General features: G+C 42.4%; 1 protein-coding gene across 1 annotated transcript in view; it reads right to left on the reverse strand.

Moving 5' to 3' along the window:
* Nucleotides 1-1,027: 1,027 nt before the first annotated feature.
* The window catches only part of NECTIN2 (nectin cell adhesion molecule 2), a 61,568-nt gene continuing 43,340 nt past the window's right edge, over nt 1,028-19,255 (reverse strand). Inside the window, exons 6-9 of the mRNA XM_077259835.1 lie at nt 13,642-13,786; nt 10,338-10,398; nt 3,219-3,287; nt 1,028-1,631 (exon numbers count right to left, since the gene is read on the reverse strand). Coding sequence (XP_077115950.1) covers nt 1,470-1,631; nt 3,219-3,287; nt 10,338-10,398; nt 13,642-13,786 — 437 coding nt within the window. The 3' untranslated portion in view covers nt 1,028-1,469. The remainder of the gene's footprint in view (nt 1,632-3,218; nt 3,288-10,337; nt 10,399-13,641; nt 13,787-19,255) is intronic.

Raw genomic sequence — 19,255 nt, forward strand, 5'->3', positions numbered from 1 at the left:
AATGGGGGTGTCTGATAGACTTCTCTCCATTAATGACCCTTGGGCTTGATGCCAGCTGACAGCCCCAAGTAGTATTACCCCCAGATTACCACCACACCAGAGCAAATTGGGAGGCAAAGCTCCAGAATTGGAGCATGTAATGGATGTACCAATTCTGGGGCAGCTGCGGGCTGGTATTTTTAGGCTGAGAAGTGGCAATATCCATTGACTTTCCAAGCTTGATAATAATATCAGCCTCCAAGTGTCTCCTTACCTTGGCTGGTTATCAAAAAATAGGGGGGATCCCCAAGTAATTTTTTTCAAATGTTTTATTAGGTCAAAAAAGGTTAAAAACACTCTTTAGTGTCGCATGAAAAGCATTAAAGGGTGCAACTTTATAATATTTAGGGGGGGCACATTTATCTAAGCAATCCCACCTATAACAACTCTCCATGAACTACTTCTAGAGGACATTCTGATGAGCATCGCGTCACTGGGTCCTTCTACAAGACCCAATGACTGAATGTGGCCGGCCAATCACAGTAATGCCAGTAGCCAGCATGGCTACGGCATTACAGTGTATGACAAGCAATCCCCGCATGTTTATTGGCCGACAGCCATGAAACATGTGGGCCGAGGACTAGCTTGCGTGACAAGCATGCCCGAGCACCCAGATGCTTGATCGAGTATCAAGCAGTGGAGAGCACGCTCGCTCATCACTGTCATCCATTGTCCCTTTCCATATTGGTAGTTCATGGCCACTGGACCATAGCCTTGTAAGCATCCTCCATTCTTTAACACCTCTCCTGATTACTAGACGGCATAGCATCATGTTTTCGGCATCAGCCGAAACAATGACGTCACACCAGGTATAGTAATCAGAAGAAGATTCCGACATGGCTGCTGAAACAAGGCTCTGTAATAACTTTTTACTCAACTCTAGTATTTATAGCTCCATGATACAGATATATTGAATTATTCACTTTTCTGAGGGAAGTTTTAGCAGAACAGATTGTTCCATCAGCTAATGACAAATGGACATTATACACAGAATTATAAAAAGATTTAATGATTTATTAAAAATAGACGGCAAAAAAAATTAACAAAGTCACAAACTTTAAAGGTTTACTCACAGTATTAGTAAAATAATTCATCATATAAATTTACATACATACAACCACGCACTCCTACAACCCATAGTCTTCATACTTACCATCCCTTGTGTGCTTAACACTGTCAGTGTTGTAGGTACACTATCATGTCACTATGTACATATTGCCCCATCCCCACTATGTGCAATGTCTACATACTCCATGTATGACCTCCTTCCATGCGCCGTCATGTAGAACCTGGCGTCATGCAATGTCGTTCTGGTATGCAACGCTTATACAGCACTATGGCTGTTGGTCCCAGCATAGAGTCTATACAAGGCAGGCCAAGGAGCTTGTTGAAGGAGCTCAGTTCCTTTTTTTCCTCAAAGGTTATGTTCCTCAAACATACACTGCGGGGGACATCACGAAGCCTTGGTCCTCTCTCGGGGATTCACTTTCATGAGGGTTAAACTCATTATAGATTGGGTTCTCTTGTTCCAAGTAATCGTTCTCAAGGTCTAAATGGAGCCGAGGGTTTGGGTGTCTGACTTTGGGGGGAGACTGAAAGACAATTGTGATTCGTTATAAAAAGGCACAAAACATGAAAATTTGTATTTGTACATCTTTAGTATTGACCTATCCATCCATTAGCCTATGAGCCATATTCCCAACCACCAATACATCCTTCTATATTCCCATCCATATTATCACCTACCTATGAAAATATCAACCTACTCATCCATCCAATGACTTCATTTGGCTTTTCATGTTTTTATACACCAACCAATCCATCCATCTAACCATGCATCAGCCCATCTACTTACTTATATATCCATCTACCTACGTATGAATCAATCTACTCCTCAACCTACTCATTCTATGCACCTATCCATCCATCACCCAAACCCCTCCATATGTCTACCCATATTTTCATCCTCCCACCAATCAGTCCATCCATCTAACCATGCTCAGCTCATCTACTTACCTTTTCACCCATATTACCAAGTACCCGCCTAGTCATCTACCTACCAATTTACTCACCCATCCAGCCTATACACCCATGTTGTTACCAACCCATCCAACCATCCACTTAGCCAAACATCTACTCCACCTGTCCAGCCATCCAAATTTTCACACATCATCCATCCATCCACCCACCCACCTGACCATCCATGGATCCACCAAACCCCCATCCTTTCATCCATCCCTGTATTCATCTGTCTGCACCCTTAGGGTATGTGCACCGCTAGTTATTATTTATTTTTTTTTTTTAAAGGAGGAGCCCTTTAGGAAAACACTGGTGGATGTTTTGCTGAAGCGGCTTAGTCAGCGTCTCTTCTGTCGGCTCCACCACCGCTGTCTTTAACTCTATGCTTTTAAGTATAGACAGCAGACTGCTTCCAATAAGAATGAGCATGTTGCTTCTTTTAAGTAACCATGATTTGGTTAAAAAGACGTGACGCAAGACAGAATGTGTGCACAGCATTATCGTTTTTATATTGCTGTGCATTATGTTCATTTTATGGGGAGCTTAGTCAAGCAGATTCTGGTCGGAATCCACCTGAAAGAGATATTGTGCGTTCATACCCTTAGGTGGTGATAGACGAGAAACTAAAAACTGGTAGACGCGGCTATCTAAGAGATATTGTCACTAAACACACAACCCATTCATGTACTTATTCCCACTTATCTATTAATCCGCTCAGCCATCTTGTCAAGCCAATGAACCACCCATCAATTACCCACACATGCTCTCCATTTATCTATCCATATTTTCATCCATCTGTAAACTTACCTATGCACCTACCCATCTACCGATCTGCGTAATGACTCATCCACTGAGCAGTCTATAGACCACTCCATTCTTCCTTCCATATTTTTACCTATCCATCCCCATCTATTCACTTGTTTATCCATCCATATTTCCACCCATTAAGTCAATCAATGCATCTAAATATCCAGCCATCTACCAATTGTGCCTTCACCCTTAGGATTAGTAAATGGCATCTGGAAGGTGCCACTATTCAAGGCATTATTCACTGGGCACTAAAGCTTTTGCAACACATGACTTACAACTTAGAGATATCACAAGGAGGAGCGGAAATCACAGCTTAAGCGATAAATTTAGAAAGACTTAACATCTCTTACCATTTCCTCATCGTAATTGATCTCATGTTGAGGTGGTAGTTTCTTCAGTAAAGTCTCTTGCCCAGAAGGCTGAAAAAATAAAATCAAGACCATGTTAGAATGTTTGCAGGTTGCCAATATGGAAACCTGACTGGGGGCAGAGGCAACTGGGTGTGGGGGTGGGGAACGTGAACGATTGTGTTGAGGGTGGCTTCATTATGGATGTTCTAGGAGCTTCTGATCACCACAGAGAACTATATGGTGACCACTATTCTGACCATCACTTTGGCCACAGACTAGCTATAAGGGACATCTAACACCGGGGGACTCTGCACTTCTGTGCATTACATGGATAGCCCATCCAACGTCAACAGAAAGGGTGCAATTCTCAGTTTTCCCCATGGTGGCGCTGCAGAGCAATTAAACCCTTGCCGTCAGGTTCCTACAAAGATAACAAGTGACGGCTGATGGTCTCATCGATCAGACAGGTGTAAATGTAGATCAGCGATATCCAATCTAATAGAGCATAACAAATGTTATTGGGGGGGGGGGGGGCAATTGGGGTTATAATGTTGAACCAGAATAAATTTTTCATTTTGAACCTTTTGTTTCTTTTTTTTTTTTTTCCTAGAGGCATAATGTTCTATTTCTTTTGGTCATTCCATCAATTTTGTCATTTTTTGAGCTTCGTTCTAATAGTGTCCAATACAAGGTAAAAATAACTTGGGGCAACTTGGTTTCCAGGTTAGTACAATTACAGCAATACCAAATTTATACCACTTTTTTTTATTACAAACTTGTTTGTGTCAACATTTTCTAAGACCAACTGCTTTTTATGTGTCGAAGGAGCTGGACGAGGGCTTGGTAGTTTGTTTTCGGTTTTGTTTTTGTTTTTTGCATCAGGAGCTGAAGTTTCTATTGGCACAATTTTGGAATAAAGAAAATTGTTTAATTTGTGTTTATTGCATTTTTTGAGTGACCAAAAAATTGTCTCTGGCTTTACTTTTTAATTTTTTACAGCGTTTCAATTTTATATATAAGACTTTTACAGATTATTTATTTCTTTATTTTTCATTGGGCAAAAGGAGAAATTAAAAAGTGTATTTTTATTTTAAATCTTTTAAAACTGTTTTTATATAATTTTTTTTTAGACTCTTATGGGACTTGAACATACGATAATTTAGACCATTAAAAATATGATCTCCCATGAAGTCCAGTAACAGACTGGGCTTCGTAGGAGCAGCAAGATGCCAGTGACATCTCCTGCACCGCTGCCCTTCAACCAATTCTTCAGTTGGGTCAAAGAAAGTTTTAGATCAATGTAAAGTAGACGTCCCTCACCGATTTCAGCAGGAATGGCGGACCATGTAATTTGTAAGGGGTCTGCCTCTGGATGTTCGGGTAGTTCCTTTAGCAGCAGCTTATTGATCCTGAGAACTAGAGTTGTCTGGCCGTAGCCTATTCTCCACTCCCTATTGAGAATACGTGCAGGTGCTGACAAGTTGAGCGTCCATGTATATGGGGGTTGGAAGGTCTCCAGATTCGATCTACGGTTATCTCAAGGGTTTGTCCAACTTTAGTGTCTTGTGTGAGAGGAGTAGCACTATGATACGACCTCAGATGTTACCAGCCTGCTTGTTGCACAAATTCACAAGCCAATTGGGTAATATACCGTAGCTCATTAGGACTTTGTACCTTTCAGCATGAAAAATACAATCCTCCCCACAACATTCCTCATTGCTGATATCACCAGCAAAATATGCTTCCTCTCAGGATGAAAGATAGGCAGTCATTTGCCTGTTTAAAGATTTATAAAGGGGTCACACATTATTCTCTGCCTTCTCTAGTTGTTCCACCTTCCATGTTTTTGGATGGTATTAACACCATCATATCAGATCTTCTGTAGCTGTGCTGGTAGTTGTTGGTAAACCAAGTACCCACTACCTCAAGTTACATCCACTTACCCCCAAGGATAATGATACATTGAGATTGGAGGCATGGCACATAAAGCCTCACTCCCCACCTGACGAGAGACAACACAGAGCCCTACCCCCCAGGTGGCACACACAGAGCCCCCTACCATTGGGAGGCACGGCACAGAGCCCCCCCCCCCCCCCCCCCCGGCGGCACAGCACAGAGCCTCCCCTGACGAAAGGCACGGCACAAAGGCCCCCCCCCCCCCCCCCCGGCGAAAGGCACGGCACAGAGCAACCACCCCCAGGATGCACGGTACAGAGCCCCCTACCACCGGGAGGGCACAGCACGAAATGAAAAAGAGTTCTCCTTCACGGGAGGCACGGCACAGAGCCATCCCCCCCAAAACGAGAGGTGCGGCTGATGCATCACACACAAGTCTAGTTACAAAAATATTTAAAACAAGCTGTAATGAAAAGAAAATAGGTAAAAAGCTAAGGGGGTGAATACTTCTGCGATCTACTGTACAAAAGTTGATTTAGACAAAAACACATGCCCCCTGCCCCCCCCCCCCCCAAAAAAAAAATGCCCTTTTTTCCCTAAAGTGGACAACCCCTTTTAAATTATTTCCACGGATATTTGGAGGGAATGCCAGAGAGATGCTAAAACGGTCCTTGCACAATAGATAAATGTCGGAGAGAACAATGATCAAGCAGGTTAGCTTGTTCCCAGAGGAGGTTTTGTAAGTGTTAGATGGGTCTTGCTGTTGCTACTCCCCTCTCATGGTTAGCTTAGTTGGGATGGAAGATAGGCCATTGCCACGCACCTCAGGCGACAACTTTTCAATGGTGGTAAACTATTGGACTGGTCAAAATCTCTCATGCACATTGGACAGTTGATAATCATTAATGAAAACCGTGTATTTGCACAATATCATGTATACAGCCATCTTGACCTGTGTCCCAGTTCTGCATAGAACAACTGTACTTTGGGCCCTCCCTACTCTATATTGATACTGGAAGCCACAGGCAGACAGGAGACATTCTGAAGACTATACACAACTTGTAAATATACTGAAGGCCGCAGGCAGACTAGTAACTGAGGAACTGGAAACCACAAGCAGCCAAGAGATGTCCTGGAGACTGCAGACAAAACTCTGGAGTATCTAGAAAAGTTCATAGAAGTTGCAGGTGGACAGGAGACATCTTGGAAGCCACAGTCAGACATGTAGCAGAGGTCTCAGAAGACAAGACATAGGTAGCAGACAGAACTCTAGAGTGACTAGAAGGTCTGAATACCATGGAAGCCGCAGGCGGACAGAAGGCATCCTGGAGACTGCAGATAGGATGCTGCGCATAGGGAAATTGTTAGTCTTAATACCAGGATACAGGTGTGTCTTGGGAGGCCCTATTTAGGCCTAGGATGCTTAACACATGGGAGCACAGCGGGCTATTTGGAAAGTCAGACATGGAGCACAAGAAAGTTTAGCCAAACCGGGTGTGGGGAACAGAGTCCAGATGTGGGACAGGTTTGTAACATAAGGGTTCAACGCCAGCAAGAATTGATCTGCCCCAAAGTTCACTTTGCATGGGATTGCAGTCTGCTGCATTCTTACAGTTCTGTTGGCCAATCTGGCTCCTCGAGATGATGCCAAGGTTAAAGGGATATCCCATCTTCATAAAATGAGTATTTTCAGATAGTGCTTGTTAAAAACAAAAGGTTGCAATTTGCTGCTTATTAAAAATTTCCAGCCATTCTTGAGATATTAACACTTTTGGTTGTGTTTACAATTTGTTGCCTTGCAGATCGACCACCTCTGCTAGACAGCAGAACATGGGCAGCGCTTACAAGACCTCTTCTATCGAATTCGTAAGCATTGTTTTGAAGCTGACCAGAGCCGCTGTAGTGGACAGTGACCGAATCCCAGCCAGCTTTAGCAAAATTAATTAACATGTAGACAACAGCGATGGTCGGTCTCCTATATTACGAGATGTAAACAAAAGTCTTAATAGCTCAAGAATGGCTCAAAATTTTAATAAACCATAAATTGCTAAAGGGTGTGTTTTTACAACCACTATCCATCAATATCCATCTATGAAGGTTGATAACAACCCTTTAAATAGTAGTCAATAGATTATGGGGCCACCCTGAATTCCGGATATTTCGATGCAGGAGGAAATTAAAGTTTTCACAATACGCCTCTAAGTACTGATTGCATGGAGCGCATTTCATGAGTTGCATTTAAAAACTAAAAGTGTAACGTTCCGTCTGCAGTCAGCTTTACGTCTAATTGACCAATTACTTTTGGTAGTTCAGTCTATTTAAAGGAAAGACAGAAGAGCCCAAAATTACCCATAATTAACACTTGCACTGATAATCTAGTAGTCTATAGAGGCAAAATGACGTCTCTGTTCCCGGCTGATGAAAATGTGTTCAGCTTGCCTTACGTAATTCAAATATTATCATTGCTGGTGGAATGGGTGCAAATTGGGTCCATCGGATGGCACGATTGAGAGCCCCCTTCCAAATATGCTGAACAGGTACATGACGGCTGGTTTTCCAGAATTTTATACAGATGGGCTATCCTAAGAAAAGGCTATTATTCTACAAGCCCCAAGACGCCTATAAATCACAAGAGGAAGTATCATCGATGTTCGTTGGAGAACTGCTCGATAAAAGTAACATCCATACTTATCTCACGGTGTCCAGGACTGTGGCTCAGCCCACGGTAAGCTGTCGTACCAAACAACCACAGGTGGTTGAGCACATGATCAGGAAAAACTATCAGTGACATGTCCAATTTTGAGCAGACTGTTGGATTAATTAGCAGTGCAAGTCTTTGGGTCCATGGAAAACATTGGACCAGCACTTGGATGACATGTTCACTCACTGATGTAATAAAGAAAATCGAGAATTTTTTGTTTCTCTCCATTTCTCAGAAAAATGGTCGGATACGGCCATGATCAGACCCAGGACAGTTTTCTCTTCATTAGACACCGATCTCCCTCATCGGACCGTTTTTCTTGGATGAAGAGAAAACAGACATGGGCACCTACCCAAAGAGGAAGTCTTCTTCTCGACCTCCTGGGCCTTGCAATTCATCATATGATATTTTGTTAGATCTCTAGAGTAATCTATAAAAATATAATTAATAAGGGTCAGAGCTCTGGGACCTCCACTAATTGTGAGATCGAAGGGGCAGAAGCATGGGTGTATCTATAGTGTATAGACAGGATACAGGTGCAAGAGGGCTTTACAAGACGACACCTGTAAAGGTGGTAGGTTAGATCTACCAGGCTTTACATTGGAGTTCAATGCCTCAGTAGAAACCTTCAGCTTTTCCCCTACACAGAAGCGCTCAAGGGAATGGAGCTGTGCTGCAGCTCCAGCACAGGGAAGGCACAATTTGGTGGCTGATCCAAAAGTTGAGGGGCATGAAAAATTAATTTAAAATCCAACTTGGACAATCCTTGATAGTAGTAGTCACAGGAATATGGACGTGTTCCCATAGGTGTTCAACACTTGGATCAATGAGTGCCAGGGAATAAAAATCTCACAACCAGGTTTATTAAAAAATAAATAAATCCTCACTATAAAAGTATAAAAATGTCCAGCTATGCAGTCAGCTACAATATGTTTCACTTCTCTCCCAAAGAAAGAACAGCAAGAAGACTTCATTGTTGCTTTCCTACAATAACGTCTCAAGGTTGTACTTTAGCTTCTTTTCTGCACCAACAAGAGCGCTGAGACTTTTTGACTTCTGCTACTTTTAGTTACTTGATACTCATGTGCTTAAATGGATCCATTGTTTCCTTTGCGAAACACAAATTGCTTTATTCTTCATTGCAAGTGCTTCATCTATCAGGGTGAAATTAGGTGACGGGTGGACTGTAACATCGGGATGATATCCTTGGTGTAAACTGGAGTTCAATTTATTGGTTTCTTGTTGTCTGTCGTTTTGTGCAGTGGATAGAATAGAGGGGTCACGCGCCATACACACAAGTCAGTCAAACCAGGCCAGCTTCAGCCGGACAAGCCAACTATATCGTTTATATAGCAGATGTCAGGAGAAAGAAGGAAGGATCTCAAGATTCTCCGAGCTGGTAAGTGTATAGTGAAGCAATAGATTGATAGCCCTTTTGTAAAAGAGCCAATACTCCTTCAATAGTAACTTTAACACACCTGTCCCAGATCCCAGCTTTGCTTCCTTGACTACAGTTTACTAAACTCTGTTGTGCTCCCTGGTGAGCTTTGTAGTTGGCCTGGCGTGATCCCATGTGATCATCTCCCTGGGCCTATATAGAGCTCACCAAGACACACACCTGTGTCTTGGTATTAAGACTTAGTTTGTCTGTTCACAATTCACTGTCTGCAGCCTCCAGTCCCTCAGCCTGGGGCCCGCCTGCGGACAGCCTGTGGCCTCCAGTCCGTCAGCCTGAGGCCTCCAGCTTCCAGTCCCTCAGCCTGCGGCCTCCAGCCTGTCTGCAGCTTCCAGTCCCTCAGCTATTTGTGCCCTGTGTGCCTCACCCGTCTGCTACATTGACACTCATGGCCCATGTACCCACCAGGAGCTTGGGCTTGGATGATTCACCTCACCAGTTGTGCCACACAGGTAGACAGAGCGCTTATTCGACCGACAGCCATCTCCCCGATGATCTCTCAGTCATACACTGCTCATCTCCCATGAAAATAAGGGAATTGGCTGTTGCAATTTGACAAGCTCACTTCTTGTTCAGCATCTGTTGGGTAAGAGCCAGGAAGTCCCCCATAAGCATTAGATGGCTGTATGAAGAGGCCAATACATCACATATATCCATTGACCATACGCTCTGATTTTGAACATCTGCTGCTCCTCCTAGGCACTTGTTCAGATAAGCACATATTTGGTCCCTGTAAACCACACATACCGAATAATGCAAGCAATGTAAAGGCAGTTCCGGCACACAGAGCCAGTCACGTCCGCAATTATCTAATATTCATCTAATATATACTATCTATTAGAAAACCACTTGTTTACTGGAAAGTTCATGTTACACCGGAGGACACAGATGTCATCTTAGGAGGTGACTCCCACTGCACCATATGGGATGGAGGATTAATAGGAGAGAGGATTAATGTTAAACGGCAAGTACGTAGGGTGTTTTTATAACTGTTGCCTAGCAGAATACAGTATATAAAGCAGTAAAGCAGAAGAGAGATATTATATATATATATATTTTTTTTTACCTGTTCCGTTTGCAGCTTTAGAGATGGAGGTGGTGGTTTATATGCAGGTGGTGCATCTAACCTTATGGAAAAAGAAAAATCGTGTAAGAATAAGAAAATCTAGAGCATAATATCGTCCTGCAAATGAAGAATCAAGGGGATGAATTTCAAGTAAAAGGGGGTGGAGCGAGAGTCCTTCACATTAACACTGACATCTGCTATATGTGGTGACCGGACTATCAATTTCTACGAGCATGCACTGTAGACGCTGTTCACACCACATCTAGGACTGGATCTCCACAATGGGAATATAACCCAATTTAACAGAATCCTAGCCTGTACGCTGTCTACAGATGAGCCAAGACCTATAGGTGGCACTACAGAGATTTCTTTCCAAAACCTACCCAAAAACTTGCAGTATTTTGGAAATATAACCATTTGTCTGGTTTATATTGAGCAAGTTATTTTACCAAGAAGCAAAATTGGCAAAAACCCTGCTGTACCCAAGTAAGTAAAAAGCAAAAATGCATTTAAATAACACAGGGTTCTTAGTAATACTGTTTTTGATCAAAAATAGCATAAAAGCCATCCCAACGTCGACAAGGTGTACCTGATAGGGATAAAAAAAAACCGTACATGCTCACCATCTGATGTCCGTCCGGTCCCTTGCCGTCCGCTTCCCGCTCTGACTGTCTGCCGGCCGTACAGTGAGAGCAGATCACAGCAGTGACGTCACCGCTGCACTCTGCTCTCACTGTACGGCCGGATCTGTCAGAGCAGGAAGCGGACGGCAAGGGACCGGACGGACATCAGATGGTGAGCATGTACGGTTTTTTTTTTTTTTACTTTTACGCTGGTAACCACGGTAAACATCGGGTTACTAAGCGTGGCCCTGCGCTTAGTAACCCGATGTTTACCCTGGTAGGGGACTTCGGCATCGCTGGAGCGATAATCATACGATCGCTGCGACGTCACGGATCGTGCCTTCGTAGCGATCAAAATTGCACTGTGTGACGGTACCCTTAGACAGCGTAGGACCGTCCAGATCAGAGTCACCTTGTCGACGGTGGGATGGCGTTTAGGCAATTTTTGATCAAAAACAGGATTACCAAGATCCCTGAGTTATATAAATGCACTTTTGCTTTTTACTTATTTAAGTACAGCAGGGTTTTTGCCATTTTTATTTCTTGTAGGTTTTGTGCGCTTTATGGCCAATGTGAACATGCGTTTATGTGCTGCATGTGTACCAACTTAAACCAAGCTCAATTTTTTTTTTTTTTGTTCTGTTCTTTATTTTTCCAAGATGTAGCCTGGTGTATCATGGCATTCACATTAGAGTCAATGAGCAGATGGATAATAGGTAGCAGTCATTAGCAAATGTATGGATATTACGATTTTACTTCTAAGCACGGTGGCTCAGTGGTTAGCACTTGCAGCGCTGGAGTCCTGGGTTCAAATCCCACCAAGGACAATATCTGCAAGGACTGTGTATGTTCTCCCCGTGTTTGCGTGGGTTTCCTCCAGGTTCTCCGGTTTCCTCCCACATTCCAAAAACATACTGATAAGTAATTTAGATTGTGAGACCCATTGAGGACAGTGATGATAATGTGTACAAACTGTAAAGCGCTGAGGAATATGTTAGCGCTATATAAAAATAAAGATTATTATTAATATACAGTACCTTTTATGGCATTTTAGAGGGAACGCTGTGCCCACAGGAACCTTAGGTTGTAAGCAATTTAAAATATATATTTGATTAAAATCAGCTGAAACCCTCTAGTTTCGGCAGAACTGGCCGGTCATCCGATGTGTATCGTGGCCTTCTGACACTTCCCTAGCAGTTGATATAGAGGGAATGATATCAAGGGAACACCTGACTCCTTTGTTATCTAGAAAGACAAGCTTCTACCAGATACTTCTGGGAATGGCTAAAGACCCCCACCACCACTAGATGACAACTGGAAGAATCCACCGATTACAGAGGGACCAGAAGACCATCCGTATGGGGGACTCCTGACTCTCCCGACAGACTATGTCAGGGAAGAGGAGAATGGGGCAAATGGAATGTCAATCAACAGGGACAATCGCTTACTACTAGTGATGATCAAGTATACTCGTTGCTCGAGTTTTCCCCGAGCACGCTCGGGTGGTCTGTTAGTGTTCGGAGATTTAGTTTTCATCGTCTCTGCTGAATGATTTACAGCTACTCCCCAGCCTGAGTACATGTGGGGGTTGCCTGGTTGCTAGGGAATCCCCACATGTTCAAGCTGTCTAGTAGCCACAAATCATGCTGCTGAGGCGATGAAAACTTAATTTACAAAAAATTACAAATTAAGATATCTAGGAATAAGGAATTTATTCCAAAACGCATCAGTGGCTTGAATTTTTTAATTGTTTATTTCCAAATAAAGTGTTGAATCAAGGAGAATGGAGTGACGATTTTCTTCTACTTCAATGGAATTTCAATGTGCGATCCTTTTCTTTTGAAGGCAGAGGAGACTGGCGGCAGCTTTCTCCTCTCTGATCTGTCAAACCGAGCACTCGGGTGTATGGCGAAGTTAGAAGAAAAAGCTTCTGCCGATAGTCATCTCGTGTGTATGGCCAACTTTACTCTACTCTCTCTATAGAGAACATGTGTACGCTTGGGCCGTACCAACCATTCATGTATCTGGGCGAATTGGGAGTGACGGGTATTATTACAAAGGAGCGTTTGTCAAACCTGCCATCTAAAGTGTATGGACACCTCAATACTTTCAGTACACTTACGTACATTATTTTTTAGCTAATGAAATTGGAACTCGTGATCTGAGGACATCTTTGCTACAAAGCAAACAGATTAGGATGAAAGTTCTCATGCCAATAACATATGGGCTCGTAATTATCTGGGAGTACATCCAACCAGTTTATATCCTTATGACTCAACACACCTCATGGTTAATTATCAAAGATCCAACCATTGCATAATGCCTGTAAAAATAATGGACGTCTAAACTGGGATCCCAGTAGTAGCATCCACTAAGGACTAAAACACCTAATGCTCCCAGTTTGGCTTCTTAATGCTGCATAATATAATCTCTAAAAGGTCCCCCTGGGATCCACCACCTTACTACATCTGTAAAAGGGACAACCCTTGGGAATGGCTTTAATCAAAAAGGCACTGGCCTAAAAACTTCTCATTTTTAACTTTTATATGGTAGAGTCTTCTAAAATCTGAAAGATACTCTAGAAACCTAATGGGTATGTGGTGGGAATCAAAGGAAGAAGAGTAAGATTACAACAGAACTGAAGAGATCTCCAAGACCAAGCGATGACTATTTGCACTTACTCTTCGTCATCTTTCACAGTCTCATTCTTTCGCTGCTGTCGACAGATCATTATCACGGTGGCGGCTACTGCTATACCAACTATACCAGCTATAATTCCCCCGATGATGCCACCTGTGGTACCGGCTCCGGTTGAGTTTGGTTTCTCTGTATGAAGGAAAGTGACAGATTGGTAATGGTCAGTTGGACATTATTTTAGTAGCATATTGGCATGCCGAATGATCTACCCCCCCCCCCCCCCCGCGTGTAATGATACAAGAAGTCTAGACTGTGTGGTATTGGTGTTCAAAAGTCCTAGAGAAAATTGGTTAAGAAATTCTGGGTCACAGACAAACTCCATGTTAAGAGGTTGATGTTGCCGAAGCATAATCATCGAAACGTTCTACAGTGGAAGGACTGGATGAATCGGCATCAATATAAAGTCTGTAAAAGAATTTCTCTGGTCGTATTTATATACTAGACAAATGCAGATTAAACACCCAATTCCCCTATAAATGCTCAATTTATCTATTCACTCGAAAGAGGAGATTGCCATTGACCAAACACTACACTTTATTTCTTCTTCTCTACAATATTTCCATTGGAGACTTTTTGGCATGTATCCACACCAGTTAGATCTTTGGCCGATCTTTTAGAAAAATCAAATCGAATCATCCAACTAAATCTAAAATGTATGGAGTGTTTTACATTTTATGTTGCCAAAGAGGTTTTCTGGTGAAATTAATTTATCAACTATCCCCTAGATTGGTGAGAACTGCTAGATGTGTAGGGATCCGACCAATAGGACTCCCACCAATCACCAGAATGGGGAACAGGGGCTAAGCCAGCTTTGGAACCAGAGCTAGGAGATTAAATTGGCCTAGCAATCAGCTGTTTCCACCATTGCTTTAGCCCTTTAATGCAGCGAAATGGGCATTGTCAAGCACTATTACATTCCTAGCAGCAGCCTTGTGGTTAGGTGGAACAAGGGACTGTCCCTTATTCTGGATACCAGTGGATGTCAGTCACTCCGTCTACTCTCCTTTTTCCACTGGAAAGAAACGCTCCTGACCAAAATAACCCTTTAAGCCAATATTAAGCAGGATACACCAAAAGTTAGAGGCTAATGGACTCTCCATTGACCTCAATTATCAAGTGAAAGTTGACATAAATTGGTAAAGTTTATACCATTGGCTTTCTGAAATCTAGTAAGTGCCGTTAAAGGTGCCTGGCAGGTGCTGATCTGCCCCAATCCCCATAGACTTGTGATATCACTTCAGACAATCTAAATAAACTTTTTTTTTTTTTTAAAGATTCAACCTTTTTAAAGGGAATCGGTCTCCAGGTTCCCCCCCCCCCCATTTAATCTGAAAGAAGCATACTATTGAGACCAGGACCTCGATTCCAGAGATGTATCACTTACTTGATTGCGTGGTGACTTTTTTCTCTGGTATAAAATCAGCATTTTATCAGCAGGAGATTATCACTGCAGGACTACTTGGCCTGCTGCCAGGTAGTCTAACTACACCCCTCACCATTGATTGGCAACTTTACACCAATCAGTGCTGTGGGCGGGGTTATACATTGCTCAGTATTAGAGAACTGGTACATCAGCAGCAGATAAAACAGGGATTTTAATCAAACCTGCAGCAGGTAGCCCAGTAAGTGATTCATCACTAGAATCAGAATCTTTGCCCCTACATAATGCTGCTATTAGATGGCGTAGCAAAACTTTGAGACAAATGCCTTTGAATAGTTGGTTGATTTCTAGACTACTGGTCTATGGCATTCCCTAACATTTATGGTTCTTCTCAGTCATCTTCCCTAGACTATATCGCTCAGTCATAGCCATTTTTGGCCACTATTGTGTATGCAAGACCATGATCACTTCTCTTGCATTTAGAAGACTATTCTATCCTGAGGAAATTTTCTTACCTTTGAGTAAGTGTCAGATTCCGCTTAGTAAAACCAATAGCTACAAAAAAGCATTATAATGTGCAAAATAGGACATAAAAATAAGAAAAAAAACCAAAAACATTTACTAGAAAGCCTGTAATATCCCATTACTTGAATTCTTGCATAAACCGCAAAAAAAAAAAAAAAAAAAAAAGAATCCATACTTGATTAGCCAAGAAAATGCACTAAAGTTTGGCAGCTCTGATGAGAACATTAAGAGGATTGTTCTCAGACTCCACATCAAGATATTCCTATTGCTTATTCAAGATCATTATCAGCAAGCTGAACCAGTGATGGGAACCGAAGAGGAGCAGCATATGGCTGGAGAGAAGAGACGGAGCTTTGCCCATTAGCAACTTCGCAAGATTTTCAGCTTTCCACAAAGAACCTGTCTCAGTAGACATCTTTAGGATATTCATTCCATAAAAAGTAGGATTCTGCAGCCTGATATTCTAATTCAAATTAAAATTTTAAAAAGCCATCTTAAAATTAAATACAATCCCTATTAAAATTTCCTGGGCATACATGTAGCAGTGCTCCCTTGCTATTCCCATCAGATGGTTGCTCGTTTAACCCATTGATCGTTCAGGTCTTCCAGATCAACAACTTTTTAATCTCTATTGAATCTACATTCTGGTTAGTAAAGGTTAGTTTCTATGAAATATATTTTTAAAGGGCATATGACCAAGGGTGGTCTTAATGAAACAATCACATTATCTTAGTAGAACCAGTCAATATCTCCTCAGCCTTGGATTTCCTATGGGTTATCAGCCCTGCTATGTATAGCAAAAAATCACAATCTATGAACGCCGGCCAAATGCAGGAAAAGATGGGCTCAGCTCCGAAACCTGCATCAAAGGCAGGGAAGCAAAAGATGACATATATACACATCATTGGCCGGGAAGGGGTTAAATATGGATCATTAGGCAGACGTTCTCACTATACACTGTAGGTTTCAGTCTATAATGCACCACTCCCAGATAAGTGCCTTGCTGCCCCCACCCCAGTCTGCTAGACTTTGTTGTGCTCCACAGTGGTCTTTGAAGATGGCGTGGCTTGATCCAATACGAACATCTGCCCGCACCTATATAAGGCTCACCAAGACACACACCTGTGTTATGGTACTAAGACTGTAGTGTTTCTCCATGCACCTTGACCTGCTCAGCTGCTGCTTGCAGTTTTGTAGAGGTCTCCTACCTGCCTGTGGTCTTCTGGACGTCTTCTGCCTGCAGGTTCCAGCATCCTGGCCTGCGATCTCCTGGAAATCTTCCACCTGCCTGTGGTTTCCACCATCCCACTTGCCTGCCGTCTCCTGCCTGTGGTTTCCAGCATTCCAGCTGGTCAATTGTGATTCTCTGGACATCTCTAGTCTACCTATGAATTCTAGTTCCTCAGTAGTCCTTGTCCAGCGTGCCCCATCTATCTGCTGTACCGACATCCATGGCACATGTGCCCACCCAGACCTTTAAGGATACACCTCAACTGAGGAGTCTAACATCCACAATCCATCCTTACCATGAGAACCATTAATCACCTCCAAAGCCAAGAAAGTCCTCATTGTTGGATACAATAGAAGCAATTATTATTGAGGTGAGAAGTTAAAAATCCACTTCATCTCATAACATCCAAATGGTTACTGAAGTGCTCAGCATACATTGTCCTTACACCCATCTCTCTCCATTTGTAGTCTTGCATTGTATATATAGTGGCAAAAAAAACAAAACTATTTCCAGTAATCATTGATCATAACAGCCAAAATAGTTTTCGGCCTCAATTATGTCCATAGTGAAGGTTGATACATCACTGTTACCTCATCACATAGGATGGAGGACAATCTTCAGTATTGATAAACAGAAGACCACAGTATGGTTATTTTTATTCCAGAGATTCAGGCATGGTTTGGAATCCTCAGGAACGTCATGACGTTGAAGACCATAGTCTACTCGTTTCTGCTTTCGTCTGTATTCTATATATACACCACTGCACTAGACTTTTCTAACAAGACTGGAAAAGCTGAATTTGTGATTTTACCCTTTGGTGACTAGTGATAACCTGTAACACAACCAAGGACCTACGAAATCAATATTACCATGAGCTTTGCCAATTAAACTTTGCTCTTCTACATCTACACATGTAAAGCCAAGCGCCTCTGCCCAGATTTACATCTATACCCAGTATTAGTCATAAGTTGAAACAGCAAGGAGCAGGAAAGGTGACCATGACTCATGGAGTGCACAATGCTCACGCCATCCTCCGATTCTTGAGACGTATTCATCTTATAGGCTGCAGTTTTTCAGGCTTTCTTCCATCCACACAGATGCATTGGCAGCATTTATATTATCACATATGAAAGCAAAGTATCATTTCCCCAGAGATCAGAGAAGTCCAGCACAATGGATTTCTAAGAGCAGTTACAGTCGAACAGTGTGACATTGACTCACACTGGGCTTGTCAGTAATGTTGTAAGCCTGCATTTATGTAAATTATGAAAGACTTGGTCATGTCTCCAAATTCCTCATCTTACTGATGTATCCCATAAGTTCTTTGTAAGATTAAAGTTTTATAAACTTCCGCCACAGACTTTTAAAGAAACAATCAAACCGAAAATTTTAGCCACTAAAAGCATACTTTCCAACTCACGCAAAATTATAAAAAAAAAAAAAGTTGAAGACCTCCCAGACAACGGGAAGGGTTACCAAATCTCCCAGACAAATGCACAAGTCGTCTGAAACCTCCCAAAAAGCAATTATTGTAGAACAGTTCTCTTGCAAAATGCACATTTAGGAGGTTGGAAATTAACCTACATGTAGGGGGTATGACCTGCTAAAGGGGAAAGGCCACTGTGAACCCATTTTCACAGGTTGATCGGCCATCGATATTGGCTTGCCATCACAGGATTAGGAAATCATGATGGGAACAGGGCAACTGCTAATAGGATCACTGTCATCATACAGTATCAGGTTATCAGAATCATCAGATGATTGACGGCTTGTTTAGACGGCCGATAAATCGGAAACGAGGTTTCCCCAATGAACGGTCGTTCGCCCACTATTGGGTTATCCAAATGAGCCATTAGAATAAACAAATACTGATGTAAAAACCAAAGAAATGAGCCGGAGCATAAGTTGGTAAACATGTAACGTGTGTAGAAGCATGTTCACACGGTGGCCATTAAAGGCACAAAGCCTAAAAAAATAGAAACAAAATGAGCATATAGGTAATAGCACATAAAAATAACATTGGATACTTGGTAAACAAAAAAAAGGGGCGTAAAATCCATCCCACAGCGACAAGGTGACCCAACCGGAACGATCGTATCGTCCAATCTTAAAATCTCATTGTAAAAAGGGTGTAGAGCAGGACCGAAGCGCCGGCTCATTCCTATGGTTTTGCTTTAGTTTCTTGGACAGACAAGGGCTCTGCTCTGTAGGCTTTTTATTGAGTTAGGCATTTTATTTATATAGCTTCCCATGGCTAGGTGTCAGAAGCAGTCGGGCTCAGGTCCTGCTCTGCCCCATCTACATTAATGTAGTCTGACACAAGGTGAGCTTTTAATATTCGAGAACTATCCCGATTGGGGTCACCTTGTTGAGGTGGTATGGCTTATTGAAGCTTTTTTGGATCAAAACCAGTGTTTACCAAATACCCCACGTTATTTATATGTACTATTACCATTTTCTC

The sequence above is a fragment of the Ranitomeya variabilis genome, chromosome 4, assembly GCF_051348905.1.
Source record: "Ranitomeya variabilis isolate aRanVar5 chromosome 4, aRanVar5.hap1, whole genome shotgun sequence".
Lineage (NCBI taxonomy): Eukaryota > Metazoa > Chordata > Amphibia > Anura > Dendrobatidae > Ranitomeya > Ranitomeya variabilis.